At 36.0% G+C, this 16437-nt stretch overlaps 1 protein-coding gene and 2 non-coding genes across 3 annotated transcripts in view; all 3 read right to left on the bottom strand.

Annotated features, from left to right (window-relative positions):
* Positions 1-2092: 2092 nt before the first annotated feature.
* LOC149771551 (large ribosomal subunit protein eL8-like) overlaps positions 2093-16437 on the bottom strand; it is a 38696-nt gene continuing 24351 nt past the window's right edge. The window contains exons 4-7 of the mRNA XM_089948354.1: positions 11902-12122; positions 10363-10493; positions 6615-6684; positions 2093-2256 (exon numbers count right to left, since the gene is read on the bottom strand). Of these exons, the coding sequence (XP_089804480.1) occupies positions 2152-2256; positions 6615-6684; positions 10363-10493; positions 11902-12122 (527 nt within the window). The 3' untranslated portion in view covers positions 2093-2151. The remainder of the gene's footprint in view (positions 2257-6614; positions 6685-10362; positions 10494-11901; positions 12123-16437) is intronic.
* Positions 11133-11206, bottom strand: LOC149771552 (small nucleolar RNA SNORD36). The gene has a single exon (XR_016418242.1). It is a non-coding gene; the product is annotated as a small nucleolar RNA SNORD36 (small nucleolar RNA).
* Positions 12263-12340, bottom strand: LOC149771553 (small nucleolar RNA SNORD24). The gene has a single exon (XR_016418244.1). It is a non-coding gene; the product is annotated as a small nucleolar RNA SNORD24 (small nucleolar RNA).

The raw sequence follows: 16437 nt of genomic DNA on the forward strand, positions 1-16437 counted from the left end.
CTTGCTTTTTTTTCTAAGCATGACCAAGTGTCCAAGTATGTAGGGACAGATGTCTGCCAAAGTCTTGATGTTAACACCAGAAATATATTGCCATTTACAAGTTTTCTAAAAGATTTTCAAACTTTCATTTATTCAACAATTCCCCTAGCCATCATTTACACATAGCTGCCAACTATCCAGGCTCACAATTAGTGAAAACGGATAAAAAGTCATGAATTTGGACATGAATTGGTGAAAAATACCATGACAATAACTCCATCCACTCTGACCGTCAATACTACACTATATCAATATCGCAATATAAAACCAAAACACTACATATATGCAGAAATATTTATTTATCAAGACATGATACTGTGGCAGACTTGAAGTTCCTCAACTGCTTGATCGTAAATTTGTTTTCTAAACAGTTCAGACTTCTTGCCTGCTGGTTGATTTTGGTGACTAAAATTGCTGACAAATTTTCTAAGGTCTGTCTTATTTTTCCTCACTAGAGAAAATACTCTTTCGCTGTCACTGTTGCTGTGAGGAATGCACAGGAGCTGCAGCACTTCTGGTTCTTCCACTGGAAAATTTGGAAGCAATTTTCGAAACCGGAAACATTTGTCGGAACAAATGTTTAGCATGGTCTACAACTGATAAAGATAGATTTGTGTTCGACTAGAAAACTCACAAATAATGCTTCAGAGTTAAAATCAGCAAATTCTTAATTTTCCCAATTTCTATGTGTTTTCTGCAACCAATGTGCTTCCTCACATCGTCTCTGCGATGGCACACTGAGTGCAAAAAGCATGATGAATATCAATGTTTAATGGCAAAATGCACGGCCAATTTTTGATATATTCCAAATTCAACTTCACCTTTTGAGCAATACATCTCTTTGTCCTTGGTGGTGGAGACATTCTCAAGCTCTTACATGCGATGCTGAATGGTAACTCAAATTGGTGTTGGAAAATTCCAGTTAGGCCCCCCGTTTCTCTCAAAAGCATTTGTAAAACTACTCTTATACATATAGATTAAAATAGACTCAAATGCTTGCTACCAGGCCAAAAGTACTAATCAGCTGTAGATCTACTAATATCGCGACCAGCAGTACTGTACCATTTCAGCAACTGCCAATATTGACTAGCGCTTAATGGGAAACCGGTTATTTTATTAGAGATTTAAAATAATTGAGAACCAAGTCGTGAAATTCCTGAGGGTCGGCAGCTATGTTTACATCTTTTGTAACAAATTTATTCTGTTAGAATTCATTTTGGGGTCAGACCCTGAATGCCATACTTTGCCAAATGTTACACTACACGAATACCACTACAAAACTGTTGCTCACTTAACAGTTATGTCCTACTCATAAATGTGGGCAGCAAAAGTAGAACCATAGGTCAATATCACTTTCCTACCTAAATTTTTGTTATCGTGTTTGACAAGTATTTATATATAGGGTTGGGTCTCGTGTTTAACAAAAGATCCAGTGGCCACATCTGTATTCCCACCTCGTCTGGGATCAATCTAAATTGTTAATCCACTCGACACATCCATCTCCAATCAAGTACTCAAGTTTGAAGTCTGCCTGTTTACAGTGTACAAAAGTTGCAGAAAATTACAAATGCAATGCACACGCGTAACCCTAATGTTTCTTGTGAAAATTGTCAGGATAATGAACTGAATTGGACCACAGGTTTTACCATCAATGCTTCTATTGTTAGTTTAACACTAGTGTCACAGAAGAATTCTAAAAATGGTAATAATTTGTAAAGAGCATGACAAATCACATGCACATTTCTCAGCAGTTAATTAGCAATTCAAAAATACATGCCAGTTAATTCTCTCTTTACAACAGATGGAGAACTTACCCAGCACAAAGGATGCCTCTTTCCGAGACCCACAATGGCCACCAACAGCAATGTTCAGTATGATATAACACTGAAACCGCAATTTATCTGGACATAATTTGACAATTTTTTTATATTGTTGTAGCACAATCCTCTGTGCTGACATGCTCACGCACAATTTTAAAAATATCACTGAAAACAAGTTTTTAAAGAAAGTCCTTATGAGAAATTAAATTTAAAAAAAAAACAAAACAAATCCCAACTTTTTCTCGTCTCAAATTTATTTTTGCTTTTCTGACACAAAGACGGACTATCTTCCTTAACCCAGTTTCTGTTGCAACTCCTTGGCCTTGGCTTTCTCCAACTTGGTAATTTTAGCCTGGGATTTGCTGCCCATGACGCCACCTCCCCAATGCTTACGGATCTGAAAAATGAAATCCACACGATTCAGTCACTGGCAAATAAAATCTCAGGTGCCAGATATATCACAAAGTCCATTCTTGCATGTGACAAATACTAGTTGTGGCACAAGTGCAAACCAAGTTTTATGACAATATCTCAAAGACTGAAAGATATTTGCTGTCCCTGGCTGTATAATAGTGATAGATATATACCCATTTAATCGTGACATGTTAAATATTTTTATAAAATTGGGACTACTCAGAAAAATAGTGATCAGACAAAGGAGCCATTCTTTTTTTATTACACATTTAATGTGACCATACAAAAACTGCACACAACTTCAGGAGATGTGTGTGTGTGTGTGATTAAGATTTTTAACGTAGCTCTAACAATTTTTCAGTCATATCACTACAATGTCTGCAGTGTGGCAATTTATAGTGATGTCTAGCAATTTATAGCATGATATCCCACCTAGTCACCTAGTCCTGACACCAGGCCGACCAGTCCTAACACTAACCTCTTAATGATGAGTGCCTAGCGAGGGAGCTGTTAGTACCATTTTTGCAAGTCTTTGGTATGACTCGGCCAAGAATCAAACCAACAACATCCCACTTCTGAGGCGGACGCTCAAACCACAAGGCCATTTTCGCTGCCATTTTAATACAATAAAAACGACAAAGAAAAAAGTTTGCATTTTAATTTGGTTACTGTTTGGGTTCCCATTTAGTATCTCCTGAAGCTTGGGAACCCAAACAGTAACCAAATTAAAATGCTAATTTTTTCTTTGCCGTTTTTGGTGTGATACATGAATATGCCAAGCTTTGTGAAGATTATATATAAAAGAGATTAAATAAAGGTTTAAAAACTGCATGACAGACAAGCCAACACAGGTACTCCCCCAAATAAGACCATAAGTGCTGCAAGAAGCAAGGTATAAAATACTTGATAAAAATGATCTTATGCTATAATGTTAATCCCATGATGTGAAAATGAGATACAGCCAGAACATTACTTATGTGATGCTAAGGTCATAGCCATCATCTGTATGGTAACCCAACAACTCGACATGTTTAAGCCAAAATTGTTATTTTGTATCAAAAGTGCGGAGGAAGTAAACAGAGCCTCAATCAAATGAAGTATTCCATGAAAAAGTTACTGCGATGCCCAGCTTTTTCTTCTTCAAATGTGGGCTTCAGAAAAACAAGACACTTTCAAATTTGATATTTCCAAGTTAACAATAAATACAGATCCAAGAACATAATCATAAGACCACCACACATACAAACATACGAAACCATCTCAACTGTACATCAATATGAAGAGAAAAAAAGACGAGATTTAAAGATGTTATTTTATTACAGCACATGGGTGAATTTCATGAAGACATCTCCAAGGGTTTGAAGTATATCAAGCAAACAAGTAATGGATGGTTGGACAGACTTATTATCTGCCTTGCAAACAAAAATTAGATTTTTGTGAGGTAAGAAGGGATAAATACATCTGGATATTAAACTATCTTGTGCATGGAGTTTGATAAAATTCATTACCGGTGTCATAAAGTTATGAACATCATGTGCAGCGCAAAAACCTTACTTAATATGCTAAAGCCATGGGTCACTCAAATGAAAAATGACCAAGATTTTAACAAACTGTTGATAAAAATTCCATCACTGTAAAAATGATTGCAACATCTTGCTTTTTTCCACTAACATAAGCTTGACAATAGTAAACACTAAGTTGAGTGAGATTTGTAAGAAGACAATAATCTATTGTGAATAGACAAAAAGATGTCCTAATCACAAGATTACTACCAATACAGGAGAATTTGAGATCCTCAAATATAAAGTAGCAGTTCTAGTGTCAACAGTATGAAGGGGAAAAATTCTCATTTTGTGGAAACTGATTAGTGACAAGACTTTCAAGGCAATCATTGTGGCAGCTATACTGGATATACAACTGGCACCATTTATGACCAACTAGGTATCACAAGATGTCTCTTCTTCATGTTGATAAAGCCATCCTATTTCACAAAGTCTAGAGCAAATAATTTCACTACACAACTTTCCATTCAAGAGTAGAGCAATAACAAGATTTTCAAGATGGTTGCTGTGGCCACCACACTGGGTATCAGAAAAATCCTAATAAAATCCATGCGAGAAAGCATGCCTTAGCTTTCCATGGGTCAGTGGTTCTTCCCCCACTATTATTCTGGCCACCATATATATCCTATTTTGCGCTGAAAAATGGTGCTAATCCCATAACCAACCAACCATCTAACCAATCAATGAAAACCTTGCATCAATATGACCCATCCATAGAGCCGAGACTGCACGATTCTTGAAGATAGTCACCGGGTTGGCCATACTGGATGTCAGCACCAGCAAGATCTCATTAAGAAGTTTTCTGGTGAAAAGCCCATATTGATATAATCACCCATTCATCAGTAGTGACAAGGTTTTCAAGATGGCTGCTGTGGTGTCCATAAAGGACCATCAGATTAGTACCATTTTCATTTAGGATCAATCAGTCATCACAATAATATTAGTGAATATCCAATGCTGATATAACCTGTGTATCCCTCAGGGGTGCAAGACTGAGAGTCAAAAATCTCCTTGGTGTCAAAACTGGGGGTCAGACTGAATAAAAAACAAACTTTGGTATGAAAACGGGGGGTCAAATTTAAAATTTTTGGGTCTCTGAAGCACAAATGATGGTAAAGGGAAACACTGTATAACCATCCATTCAGGTGTAATGAATAGATTTCAAGATGGCCACTGTGGTGGCCACAATTGATGTGTGAACAGCACCATTTTCATTTAGGCCCACCAAGACCATGGATTGAACGTGTATAGAAAGTATCAAGTTATGAAGGAGTAGCAATAAAAATCTTGTGGTAATGGACGGACAGACAACAAACCATACATGTCAACCCCTGGTGAGGAAAAAGTGTAATCCAAGTGGACAAAAAGAGTAATCCGATCAGAAAGAGTAATCCACATAAAACATGACACAAATTCAATGAGAATATGTACGAAATGTTTTATTTATCCCACATGACTTTTAACATTAATTAGTGCTTCAAGTTTTCATATATAACACTTTTGAGCTTTAAAAAGCAATAGACTCTTGTAGTGCATTTCAAAATGCTTTGTACCAGTGGAGACCATGAATGTTTTGCACACTAGATGAGCACTAAGTGCTGGGTTACTGAGCATGGATCTGAAGTCAGTTTTATTTTTGTTAGCAATACTGAACAATCTCTCTGTTATGTTTATTCAAAGCATTATCAAGCACAAAAAATTTTTTTTTTCTCCAGTGGAATCTACTGTTATTTCTGGTAATGAAAGAAGAGCATTCTAACTTTGCCCTTTTCATTGTCAATGTCTCTTACACAGACTACTAAGAGTGTATGGCTTTTTAGCTCTTCGATACACATGTAGCAAAGTTACCCAGAGCAGTGCGCTATAAATAGGACGCCATACACATAGACCTGCCTGTTAACGGTTAAGCAGTGCAGTGTATGGTACGTTTAACAGCAAATTTAACTATTTTACATTTTTGGTACGTATCTCTAATGTTGGAAAAATTTAAGAGTAAGGTCCAATTGTTATAGCTCTGTAATTATTTTTCACGTAAGAATTTTTTATGTGCTTTAAAATCTTGAGAGAATTCGTTCACCATCAAGACAGTGAAGCCGCGTTACAACTGTAGCTGCCATTTCACATTATCGAAATTTACAAGTTCTTAGTCTGCATCTACATCACTAAGTCATCTGAATTTGATAATTTATAAAAACTAATTGCTGCCTACAACATCAGAGCCTTTACCTAACTTATTGAAGCTTTCATAGTTGTGATTCTATTCGTGAAAACTGGAGTAAGTATTGAACGAAATCAACAACCTCCTTTTGGAGAGTGGAGAATAAGACCCAGTTACTTTTAGCAGATTTCGACCAGAGCATAAACAGCAGCCACGTGATCTGACGTAATGGTCATTCACAGCAATGAATGTAGTATCTAACAGGTCTTTTCCCCGAAGGTGGCGCTACGCTAAAAATAGCTGATGTTTACAGCAGGCATCGAAAGCCACTTCCATGACAATGGTGTAGAGGCGTCAAAAAGAGCTTGTATGTGAATGAAATAGGTGTCCAAAGGCGCTTGCATGCAAAAATAAATTAACTTTTGGGGGGAGGAGGATATACCAAAAACGCGTAATCCGTAATTTAGTGAAAACAAGCGTAATGATTACGCCAAAAGCGTAATGGTTGGCATGTATGAACAAACCATCTCCTAAGCTCATCCAGTCCATGATCAGTAGAGCTAATAATAACAAAATTAAATTTCTGATTTAACAGCATATTCTATGAAATCAGTGACTCACCTCATCAGCTCTATCATTATAGTTGGTCTTGACTGCATCCACCAGCTTGTTCAATGCATTCTTGTCTTCACTGCAACAAGAGAGAGACTAGTTGTTTCATCCGAGGAAAAGAACCTTCAGTAACATAAAAAAAAATTCCAAAGTGCATCTGTGCACGTTAATGATTTTATATGTGCTCTACACATCCATGAAGAAAGGTTAACTAGACCCATGACAGAAACTTTCTCTTGTTGAAGAAACCATTATGTTCCAACTTTCTGTGTTGTCAGTGTCAATAACTATGCAATACAATATTCATGCCTTCAATACCAACTTTAGAAAGCTTATTTCCAATGCTCTTTTAAAGGTGATCTGCATCTCACTTCTACTTTTCACAAAGTACAAGTACTTTCTTAGTCATGTACCAATTTTCTTTCTTTAAGATTTCTCCACCATGCAACAGTTTGTCATCCCAACATTAACAGTCTAGAAAGCTCTGAAGAATCTTGCATACCATGCGTGTTGCTATTTCTAGCATAGCCAATCATGTATCAGCGGATTCCACGCCCCCACTGCAATTCCTTCTGTACCAACCGGCACAATATTTTTGCACCACTTGGGTCTTTGTCTATTGTAAGGCTACTGTCTGTGAGTTCATGGAAGCCTGAACTAAGAAAACTAAACAGGGATAGAAGTGAAATTTAAATTAAAAAATCTGAGGGTTTTTAAAACTGGTTTCTCAATGTTTTTAAAATTGGTTTTGAGGTTCAAAACAGAAATCAGTTAAACGATTATCTCCATGAAGATTGTAACATTAAAATTTTGAAAAGTAACAAATGAATGATGGAATAAAATTACCAGATGTCTTTAACTTGCATAATATTATCATGCCCTTTCTCAGCCACTAGGCTAGCCTAACAAAAATAGTTCAATAAAATATTATCCGTGGGGATGGGACAGATGTTCATAATTTTTTTTTAAATGTTTGGTTTTGTTTTCTTTCATTCATGTTTTCTTCAGTTTGTATGGGTTTTTTCTTCAAGTTTCTAAGGTCATAATAGAAATATTGGGTTTCTCAGGTTCACTTCTAACCCCGTCTTAAATTTTTCAAGCTGAGTATAAATCCTATTGCTGAACTTTATCAGACTCCTAGTCTATCATAATATAAAACATGGAAAGTCAGACTGTTCCTCTACGCGTCTTAATACACATGAAAATGTACACTTTGTTGCCATTCGAGCACATAACCTGATGAAGAAACAGACTCGAAACTATGTAGCAGTATTATTGTAGCCTCCACAAATTTTAACTCATTTTCTGAGTTTTTCTCCATGTTTATGCCGTGCACCCGTAAGAGAATGTTTGAAACACAAAGTCAAAAGTGATTCATTTTGCACGTGCACCTGGACAATTTCACAGCTGTCCAGTCAATCAGTGCAGAAACTGCTTAAAATTTTTTGGAGATGTTACATTTTTGGCCGTTTGTTTTTATATGACATAGTACAAGCCACTAGTAATTATTGCAGTTAAATGATCCAAAACAAGTCATCCTGTTTTTAATATTTCCCAGCCAACAGAAAGGACTGACCAAATATCCTCATACATCTGGGAACTAGAAAATGAGCCAGGAACCTCACTAACCTGGTACAGAAATATAAGATTTAATAAAATCTGAATTTTAACATAAATATAGGGAAATTTCACGTTATCAACTGTTTTAAATATTAAGCCTTTACTGATGCAAGTAACTGTTTTTGAAACCTGCTTCGAGTGTGATTTGGATATTTAACATAGCTTTAAAAAAAATTTAGTCATATCGCTATGATGTCTGCAGTGCGACAGTTTATAGTCAGGGATCGTCCTGGGCTTTGCCAATGTCGCAAATTGCGATTTTTTTTCCTTACTGGCGACAAAAATATCCCATCTGGCGATTTTTTTGGTGACATACTTTTTGGTTATTTAATTTGTACATACAATCATGGATTTGGACTGGATAAATTAAAAGGCAGAACGAAAGGAAGCCACAAACTTGACTAAGCAATGCATTGGTATCAATATCTGTTACACACAAACAATCCTTTGTTCTTATTGACAACCCCATCTTTACAGTGCATTGTTACATCATAATCTGCTTATGCTGACATCTGGGCTGAGTACTGTATGCTGCGATACAGTCAATCATGCTACCGCACTATACCTACAACTGACCGACTTCTGAAGACGCGAATAGAACAGATACAATTAATTGTATGGCTAATCCTTCTGTTTTTTTTATACATATACCAATACAATAGTTTTGCTGAACCTTCATAGAAAACTGATAAGCTTTGAAGTACCGACAACTGTGTATAAATACAAAGCAAATGGAAACAATCTAAATCACAATTACATCTGTCGCCAGTGCAGCATTTTACTCATTGATCTTTTCCTTTTGCCATCAGTCCTGTGTTACGGCTGCAGAGACTTAAACTCCGCAACAAGAAATAGCAAAAAAAAAAAAAAAAAAAAAAAAAAAAAAAAAAAAAAACAGTTTTGCATAATTAATAATAATTATTTATTTCTCAAAATACAGGAGTGAAAGAATCCCTAAGTTGGGTGTGAATTTATGCTTATATATACGGTCCAATATTGCCAGGTGTTGACTCATGTAAGTTTCATTCGTGGGAATGGAGATCCTATTTTTCTTGTCAAGAAAATTTATACAGCATTCAGTGATCATTCTTGGGATTTAGGAAGCAATTCGCTGCAAGCTTTGTGAAGCTAGCCATGGGGGGGGGGGGGGGGGGGGGCTGCTGAGAGACTACTGGTGTCACCTGTCAGCACTGTACACTGTGAACGTGGATTCAGTAAGATGAACTTCATAAAAACTGACATCAGAAATAAGCTCTGCATCTCATCTCTTGAGAATTTAATGAGAATCAGCACGTACAGATGTGAAAAATTAGACTTTGAAACTGCATTCAACAAGTGGGCAGCCCTAAAATCGCGATGGATCTTCATGTAACACTTTGTAACATTTTGTTAATGTTTCTTGTAATTAAAGTATTAACTAATCCATTTTTTTTAATTTTCATTGCCTGTTACATTAATATACTAAATTAACACTTGGAAAAATGTACACTACTTTTTTTGGCAACACTTTTTTGAAAATTGGCGACAAAATATTGAGGTTGGCGATTTTTTTGGCGACAGCTTTTTAAAAGCCAGGACCATCCCTGATAGTGATGTCTAGCACTGTGACATCATGCTGCAGACATGTAACATAATGTCCCACCCAGTCACATTATCCTGACATCAGGCCGACCAGTCCTAACACTAACCTCTTAATGCCGAGTGCCAAGCAAGGCAGCTGTTAGTACCATTTTTGTAAGTCTTTGGTATGACTTGACCATGGATTGAACCCACAACCTCCCACATCCGAGGCGGATGCTCAAACCACTATGCCACCGGAGAGGTCTTATCTTTCATGTAACCTTTGTCATTGCTATTTCTTGTGCAGTTGTTAAATCTGAAAGAATGCATGTGAAGAAAAAAAGGTATGTAATACATGATGTCCCAAATATATTCTTCACATGTAGCAGCACCAAATCTTCACATTTAGAAATGGTTTCAGTAGATATAACAAAAGAAAAATGGATTAAAATTCACTGGTCAATTCAGTATCGATTTTTCTTCCTTGAATTTACCAACATACTGCACCAAGCATGACGAAACTAGTAGCCATTCTGTCATGAAATCTTATCTCATGGTTCAAAGGAATGAAACCTACGGAAAAACATTTGTAAAGGCCAGGCACGTGGCAGTCTTCCTGTGGACAACTGTTCCAAGCCGAGCTTTGCCTTTCACAATACAGTATGGAACTCCCATTTTTCGGCAAAGTGCAGGTAAGTGCAACACCAACTGCAACAAATAGATTTGCATTAATCATAAGGAAATACACATAACTCGGTCATAAACTATTTAAAACAATGTATGCAAATATAAAAAAGATATCAAAAACCCATAAAATGGCTATAACAAAACCAGTACAAATAAACATTCTGTAAAATAAAAGGCAATACATTCTTTCTATGCAAACAGCATTCTCTCTCAATTCCTTAAATAAACTGGCATAAAACTCCATCATGATTGGAGGAAGCTTTAACACTTGACTAGAATGTGTTCCACTGTCTGTGGAATGGCAGGGTATTCACTTCAAGTCATGTCCAACAGTAGCTGTGCTTTAGTCAATTGCCAAAGTCCTATATATGCAATAAATGTTAATACATCCCCATCCCCAAAACATTATTTTTACACGAAATGCCACTCTCCAATGATGGGTTTGATGTTTTGAAACGTGTTTGTGCAGATTTCATTTTTGGTCCATCATTTTGGGCATTTTTTTTTTACTGGGAATAAAATATTTAGGAGTGAACAGCTGAAACTGAGAAGTCTAGATTTTGACCAATTTACATTGAAATTTGGATACTAAAGAACCCCAACAAGTTTTTTAGCATTTAATACTGGGGGATTGGTTTTCCAGGTATGGAAAGAACACTTGAAGCTCAGATTTAAAAAGTTTGTTTGCAGTCAACAAAGAGTATTCAGGTGAAGAAATTCAAACATCATTGCAAACAAGTGACTTCTCATTAATTCCAGGGAATAAATGTTGCACCTTAAGCGAACCCAGCAGACATTCTCGCATTTCAAATTTTAGGTTACCCAACAACCCCCCCGATTGTTATCATTATAGTGGGAACAGGGGCACATAAAATGACCCACCCCTGGCAGCTCAATGAATGTGCAAAAATGGGGTATTATATCATGGAGTATCAGTTTCCAATCAAATTCTATATTGAAAAAAAAAAAAAAAAAAAAAAAAAAGAGAAAAAGAAAAGAAATGGTAATGAATTTGTGGGACCCTGGGAATAAAATGTAAGATCAAGAAACACTTCACACTGGCGTGGACTCGTCTCCTGATGCATTACTGGAATTTAATGTTTAATTCTTCACATTTTATAACAAACAAAAAATCTAATCATAAAAATAATTTTTCAGGTCTTAAATCACTAGAGTTTGCTGTAAATTTGTATATGGTCCTTACATTACCCACCTGTGTGTATTAACAGAAATCTTAAAAAATGATGCCAAAATGGACATTAGAGGGATTGAACAACATTATGACTTATTTCTTTCTTCACACCATTTTATAAAGCTTAATCAACTATATCTCTATATATATTATACACACACACACACATATTAAAAGTTGGCACAGAACAGAAATTTTTTTTTTTTTCCATCTCTCAATAATGCTTTTGAACAGCACCTCAAGTGGATCCACATCATGGGCTATCACTACTAGCTGGGCCTTTTTCTGTTCAACTAAGCAAGTGACAGTGTTGACCCCAGATCGGACGACAGGGGGACGCTTGGTTGGCTGGTCTTCCTTGCCTGCAGCTCTCTTTTCAGCTCTCTCCTTAAGTCTTGCCTTTTTCTGTTGCTTGGTCTCTGGTCGGTATTTGTCCATTAATCGAAACAGTTGGGTGGCTGCAATATTATAACAAAGTGTAAAAGATATTGTTTATATGCCAAGAAAAAAAACACAAATTAATTGTATCACATACACACTAATATATAAACATTTCATGAATGCAAACCTGCACAAATACAAGCTTGGAAGGCAGTCATGGCTCAGAGATCTTGGTGATAGATATTTTGTACTTCATATCACTATCAGATAGCAAATATTCTTGACATCACTGCCATCAACTGCTACCCATGATGGTGATGTTCACCATCAGATTCATTTATAAACATCTAAACATGATATGTACAGGGTTAGTAGCATATTTCATTCAAAATTTTCAAGGTTTAAAATAGTGTTTTTCAAGGTGAATCATTACAATAATTTTCAAGGATACATAAATGAAAACTGTATGTAAACACAATACTTACTATTACTACATACCGTATTTACCGCACATGTTGGGACACGATAAAATAATAATTTTTTTTCTGTCCTAGAACTTATGGTGAAACATTTTATCACTTTGGTCATATGTCCCAAAACTTAAGAAACGAAATAAATTTGTATTGTATTTGCGTCCCCCCTACTCCACTGCACGTCGCAATATAATAGATAAATAAAACGCTTAATTGATAATAAAAAGAAAGCAACTAACCTTGTGTTGTTATCATTTATTCCTTTTTTCAACATGAGCATTAAAAAATAAAATATTTCCACAAAATCCGTATAAGTAGTGTAGGCTTCCATACTCTAGCATGTATCAATTATGTCTGATACCAGACACCATGTTGTTCTTTGACATGAACACGGAGAAACAACTGTGTGTGGTTGTGCTCAAAGGTTTGAACATGTTATCCGACTGAAAACTGGAGCCAACAAACTCGCATACAAGAGGGAAATAGTCAACTGATATCTTGAAGACGCCATTCACGCATGACACGGTGTTGGGTGCAAAATAATCAAGATTGAATTATATCCAGGTCTACTGTATGACAATATCTCGCAAATAAAAATCATTATTTGAAAACACATTCACTTGAGTCTTTTCACCAGCTAGGGTTACATAATTATCCTTACTATATCAAGCATATAGAAGCCCTGGTGGTGAATAAACACAACTGGCAGCAAGCAGTTAACTCCTCCTTTGAACCTACCGACATGACATCAAAGACAAAAGGTTATTTTTATTACAAAACAGAAGCCGACTTTTGGTTATTTTTTTTGTGTAAAGGATATCAATAGAAAGGTTATTTTATTGCAAAGCAAACCGAAATTGGAAGTTGACTATGGATTCTGTGAAGTGAGCCGATTTTTTTAAAGAAAATTTTGAATATACAAAGACGGCCGAGATATGGAAGCATACTTGGGTTCCTTTTCAACTGTATTCACGGGAATTTTGAAAATAAATTGAAACAAAGGAACAAATTTTAAAGTGACACAATATAGTGCTTTGTGCACAGATGTCGATGACCCAGCATCACCCAGAATATTTGGAGAAGAAAAAAAATAATGTGATGAATTCGTGAAGGCCAGAAGAGAAGCAAACGATTTCTCAAACAAGAGGCAAATAATCAATCGATATATTGAAGACAACTGCCATTCACGCATGGCATGGTGTTAGGTGCAAAATAGCCAAGATTAATTTATATCCAGGTATACTGTATGCCAGTATCTCGCATATAAAAATCATTATTTGAAAATACATTCACTTGAGTGCAAGTGACAATCATTTCACCAGCGCGGGTTACATAAATATCATTAATATTTACCCGCAGACATCAATGCACCTTTGTATCAATTATTACTACAGATGCCAAGCACATATAAGCCCTGGTGGTAAATAAACACAACTGGCAGCCAGCAGTAAACTTCTTCTTTGAACTTATCGACAGGACATCAAAGACAAATTATATATTTATTACAAAGCAAGCCGACGGAAGCTGACTTTGGACTCAGAAGCCGAAATTTTTTTTAAAGATATCAATACAAAGGTTATTTTATTGCAAAGCAAGCTGACCTCAGATGCCGACTACTGGATTCTTTTAAGTGTGCTGATTTTTTTTTATAGCTTTGAATATAAAAAGACGGCCGAGATATGGAAGCTAACTTTGGTTCCTTTTCAACAGTATTCACGAATAGTTTGACAATAAAGTGAAACAATGGAACAGTTTTTAAAGTTACACAATATAGTGCTTCGTGCGCGAACATTGATGACCCAGCATCATCCAGAAGATTTGGAGAAAATAAAATCACGTGATGAATTCGCGAAGGCCAGAAGAGAAACATATCATTTCGCCGACAATATGATCATTAACATGGATGAAACTCTAGTTTACTTTGATCGCATTCCTGGATGGACTGACGATAAGATGGGCGTCAAAAGTGTGAGAATTTGCAAGACTAGTGCAGATTTGAAAAAAAAAAAATCTTCCTTTTGTTCTTGCAGTTTCCACTTCAGGTGGTGTGTTGCCTCTAACAATTTTTCACGGAATGAGAAATTTAAAAAAGTATTCATGTACCAAAATAATAAATCTTACATGTGCAGGAGAAGGGTTGTGTTGATGAGATGCCGCTGCAGTGGATTAGAGTTTTATCTCAAGTACACAGTTTTATATTTTAAAAATCAAATTTCAGTTGGAGTTCAATTTCCAACATGTAATTTTCGAATGATTTAAAAGGTGTCCCACAACTTACGACTCGAAAAAACGATGTGTCCCAGAACATACAGTGCACAAAAAAGTTACTTTTAAAATTAATTTATGGTGTCCCAACAAATACGGTAAATACGGTATGAGGAACATTTGTTGCCAAACTTTTTTTTGAAGTAAATAAAGAAACATGAAGTCAATAGTATGTTCATTGATATCTTTCCCATTAACACATTAACCCCTGGATGTTTTTGTCATTTTAGCATTAAAATCGAGTAGGAAACACATTTTGAAAGCTATTTCTGAATAGCTGTGTTAGAAACATAGTTTGTCATTAGCTATTTGGCTCACAGAAGGGTAAAAGTAGGTTCTTTTTTTTGCTAAACGGAGCCATTATTTTTTATTTGAGACCACTCTTTATACCAATTGCAGACATGCATTTTCTCCGTTTTAAAGCGGAATTCCGCCTTTCTTCCAACTTGAATCAGATTTTTCTTGATATAGTCAGTTTTTTTATTATGTCCGATCCGGTATTTTCCGGTTTTTAAACGGTCTGTTCGGTCCCATTCCGCAATAACCCTTGTAACGTATTCGCTGCATATATTAGTTAGCTCACAACTCTCGTAAAGAGTATTCTGATTGGTCAAAAGTTTAAATTCATCCAATGAATCTTCGTGTAAATGAAACTGATGGCAATGAAAAGAAGCATGCTTACAAAAAAATGGCATCCAGAGTTGTTGAGAGACCATGACATGAGAAGTTTAGATAAAGGTTTAAAAAATGTATGGAAATGGGAATGGCTGGAGCAAAAAGTCGACGGAAAATTAGTTGGTCAGTTTGTAAGAAAACTGAACGCTAGAGGACTGGCATTTTGTGACCTCTGCAATAAAGATATAAATTGCGGAAGTCGTGGCTGAAAGAGCCTGGAACAGATGTAGCCCTCTGTTAGAATATGGACATTTTGTAACATCTGCAATAAAAATATAAATTACGGAAGTCGTGATTGGAAGAGTCTGGAACAGATGTAGCCCTCTGTCAGAATATGTGCACTGCATGTTGCCAACACAAGCTGGGGCTTGAAAGAAAAAAGGCTCTCGTTGAGAAGGAAAAAAAAACGATTGCACATTGAGCCAACACAATCATTGTTGACAAAAAAGGAAGGCTAAAGAAATCTTTGATAAAGCTGCAAAAAGAGCTCGACTGGCAAATCAACAGGTTTTGTCCAGTGGAATATATGGGATTATTTGTATATAGGTGATGTACTTGGGTGTTTATTTTACAGATTTATTATGAAAAGAGAGAAGTGTAATATGTTGGCAGCAAAAAATGCCTAATTATTGACTTAATTACGATGTGAACACTGACATGCACATGAAATAACTTAAGCACCAATAGTATTGGAGAAAAAATTCCTGTGACAATAAAGTTTATTGATTGTGAAATTATTCAAGCTGAAAATTTTTGGTAAGTTCTTTTAGTATTTCAAATGATTATTTTGTTATATATTATGATCATAAGTTGCACCAGGAGCAGCTTTTCATGGGTGTAAAATGCTTTTTTGGACCCTCGGATCGGGGGCACTGCCCCTCGAAACCCTGTTGGGGGAGGACCTCAATCCCCCTTTCAGATTTTCAGCTTTTTTTATGGAAGCCCAAAATGATGTCTGCAATTGCCCATCTTATCCAAC

The sequence above is a fragment of the Sinohyriopsis cumingii genome, unplaced genomic scaffold (genome assembly GCF_028554795.1).
Source record: "Sinohyriopsis cumingii isolate HCF-2022 unplaced genomic scaffold, ASM2855479v2 utg001779l, whole genome shotgun sequence".
Taxonomy (NCBI): domain Eukaryota; kingdom Metazoa; phylum Mollusca; class Bivalvia; order Unionida; family Unionidae; genus Sinohyriopsis; species Sinohyriopsis cumingii.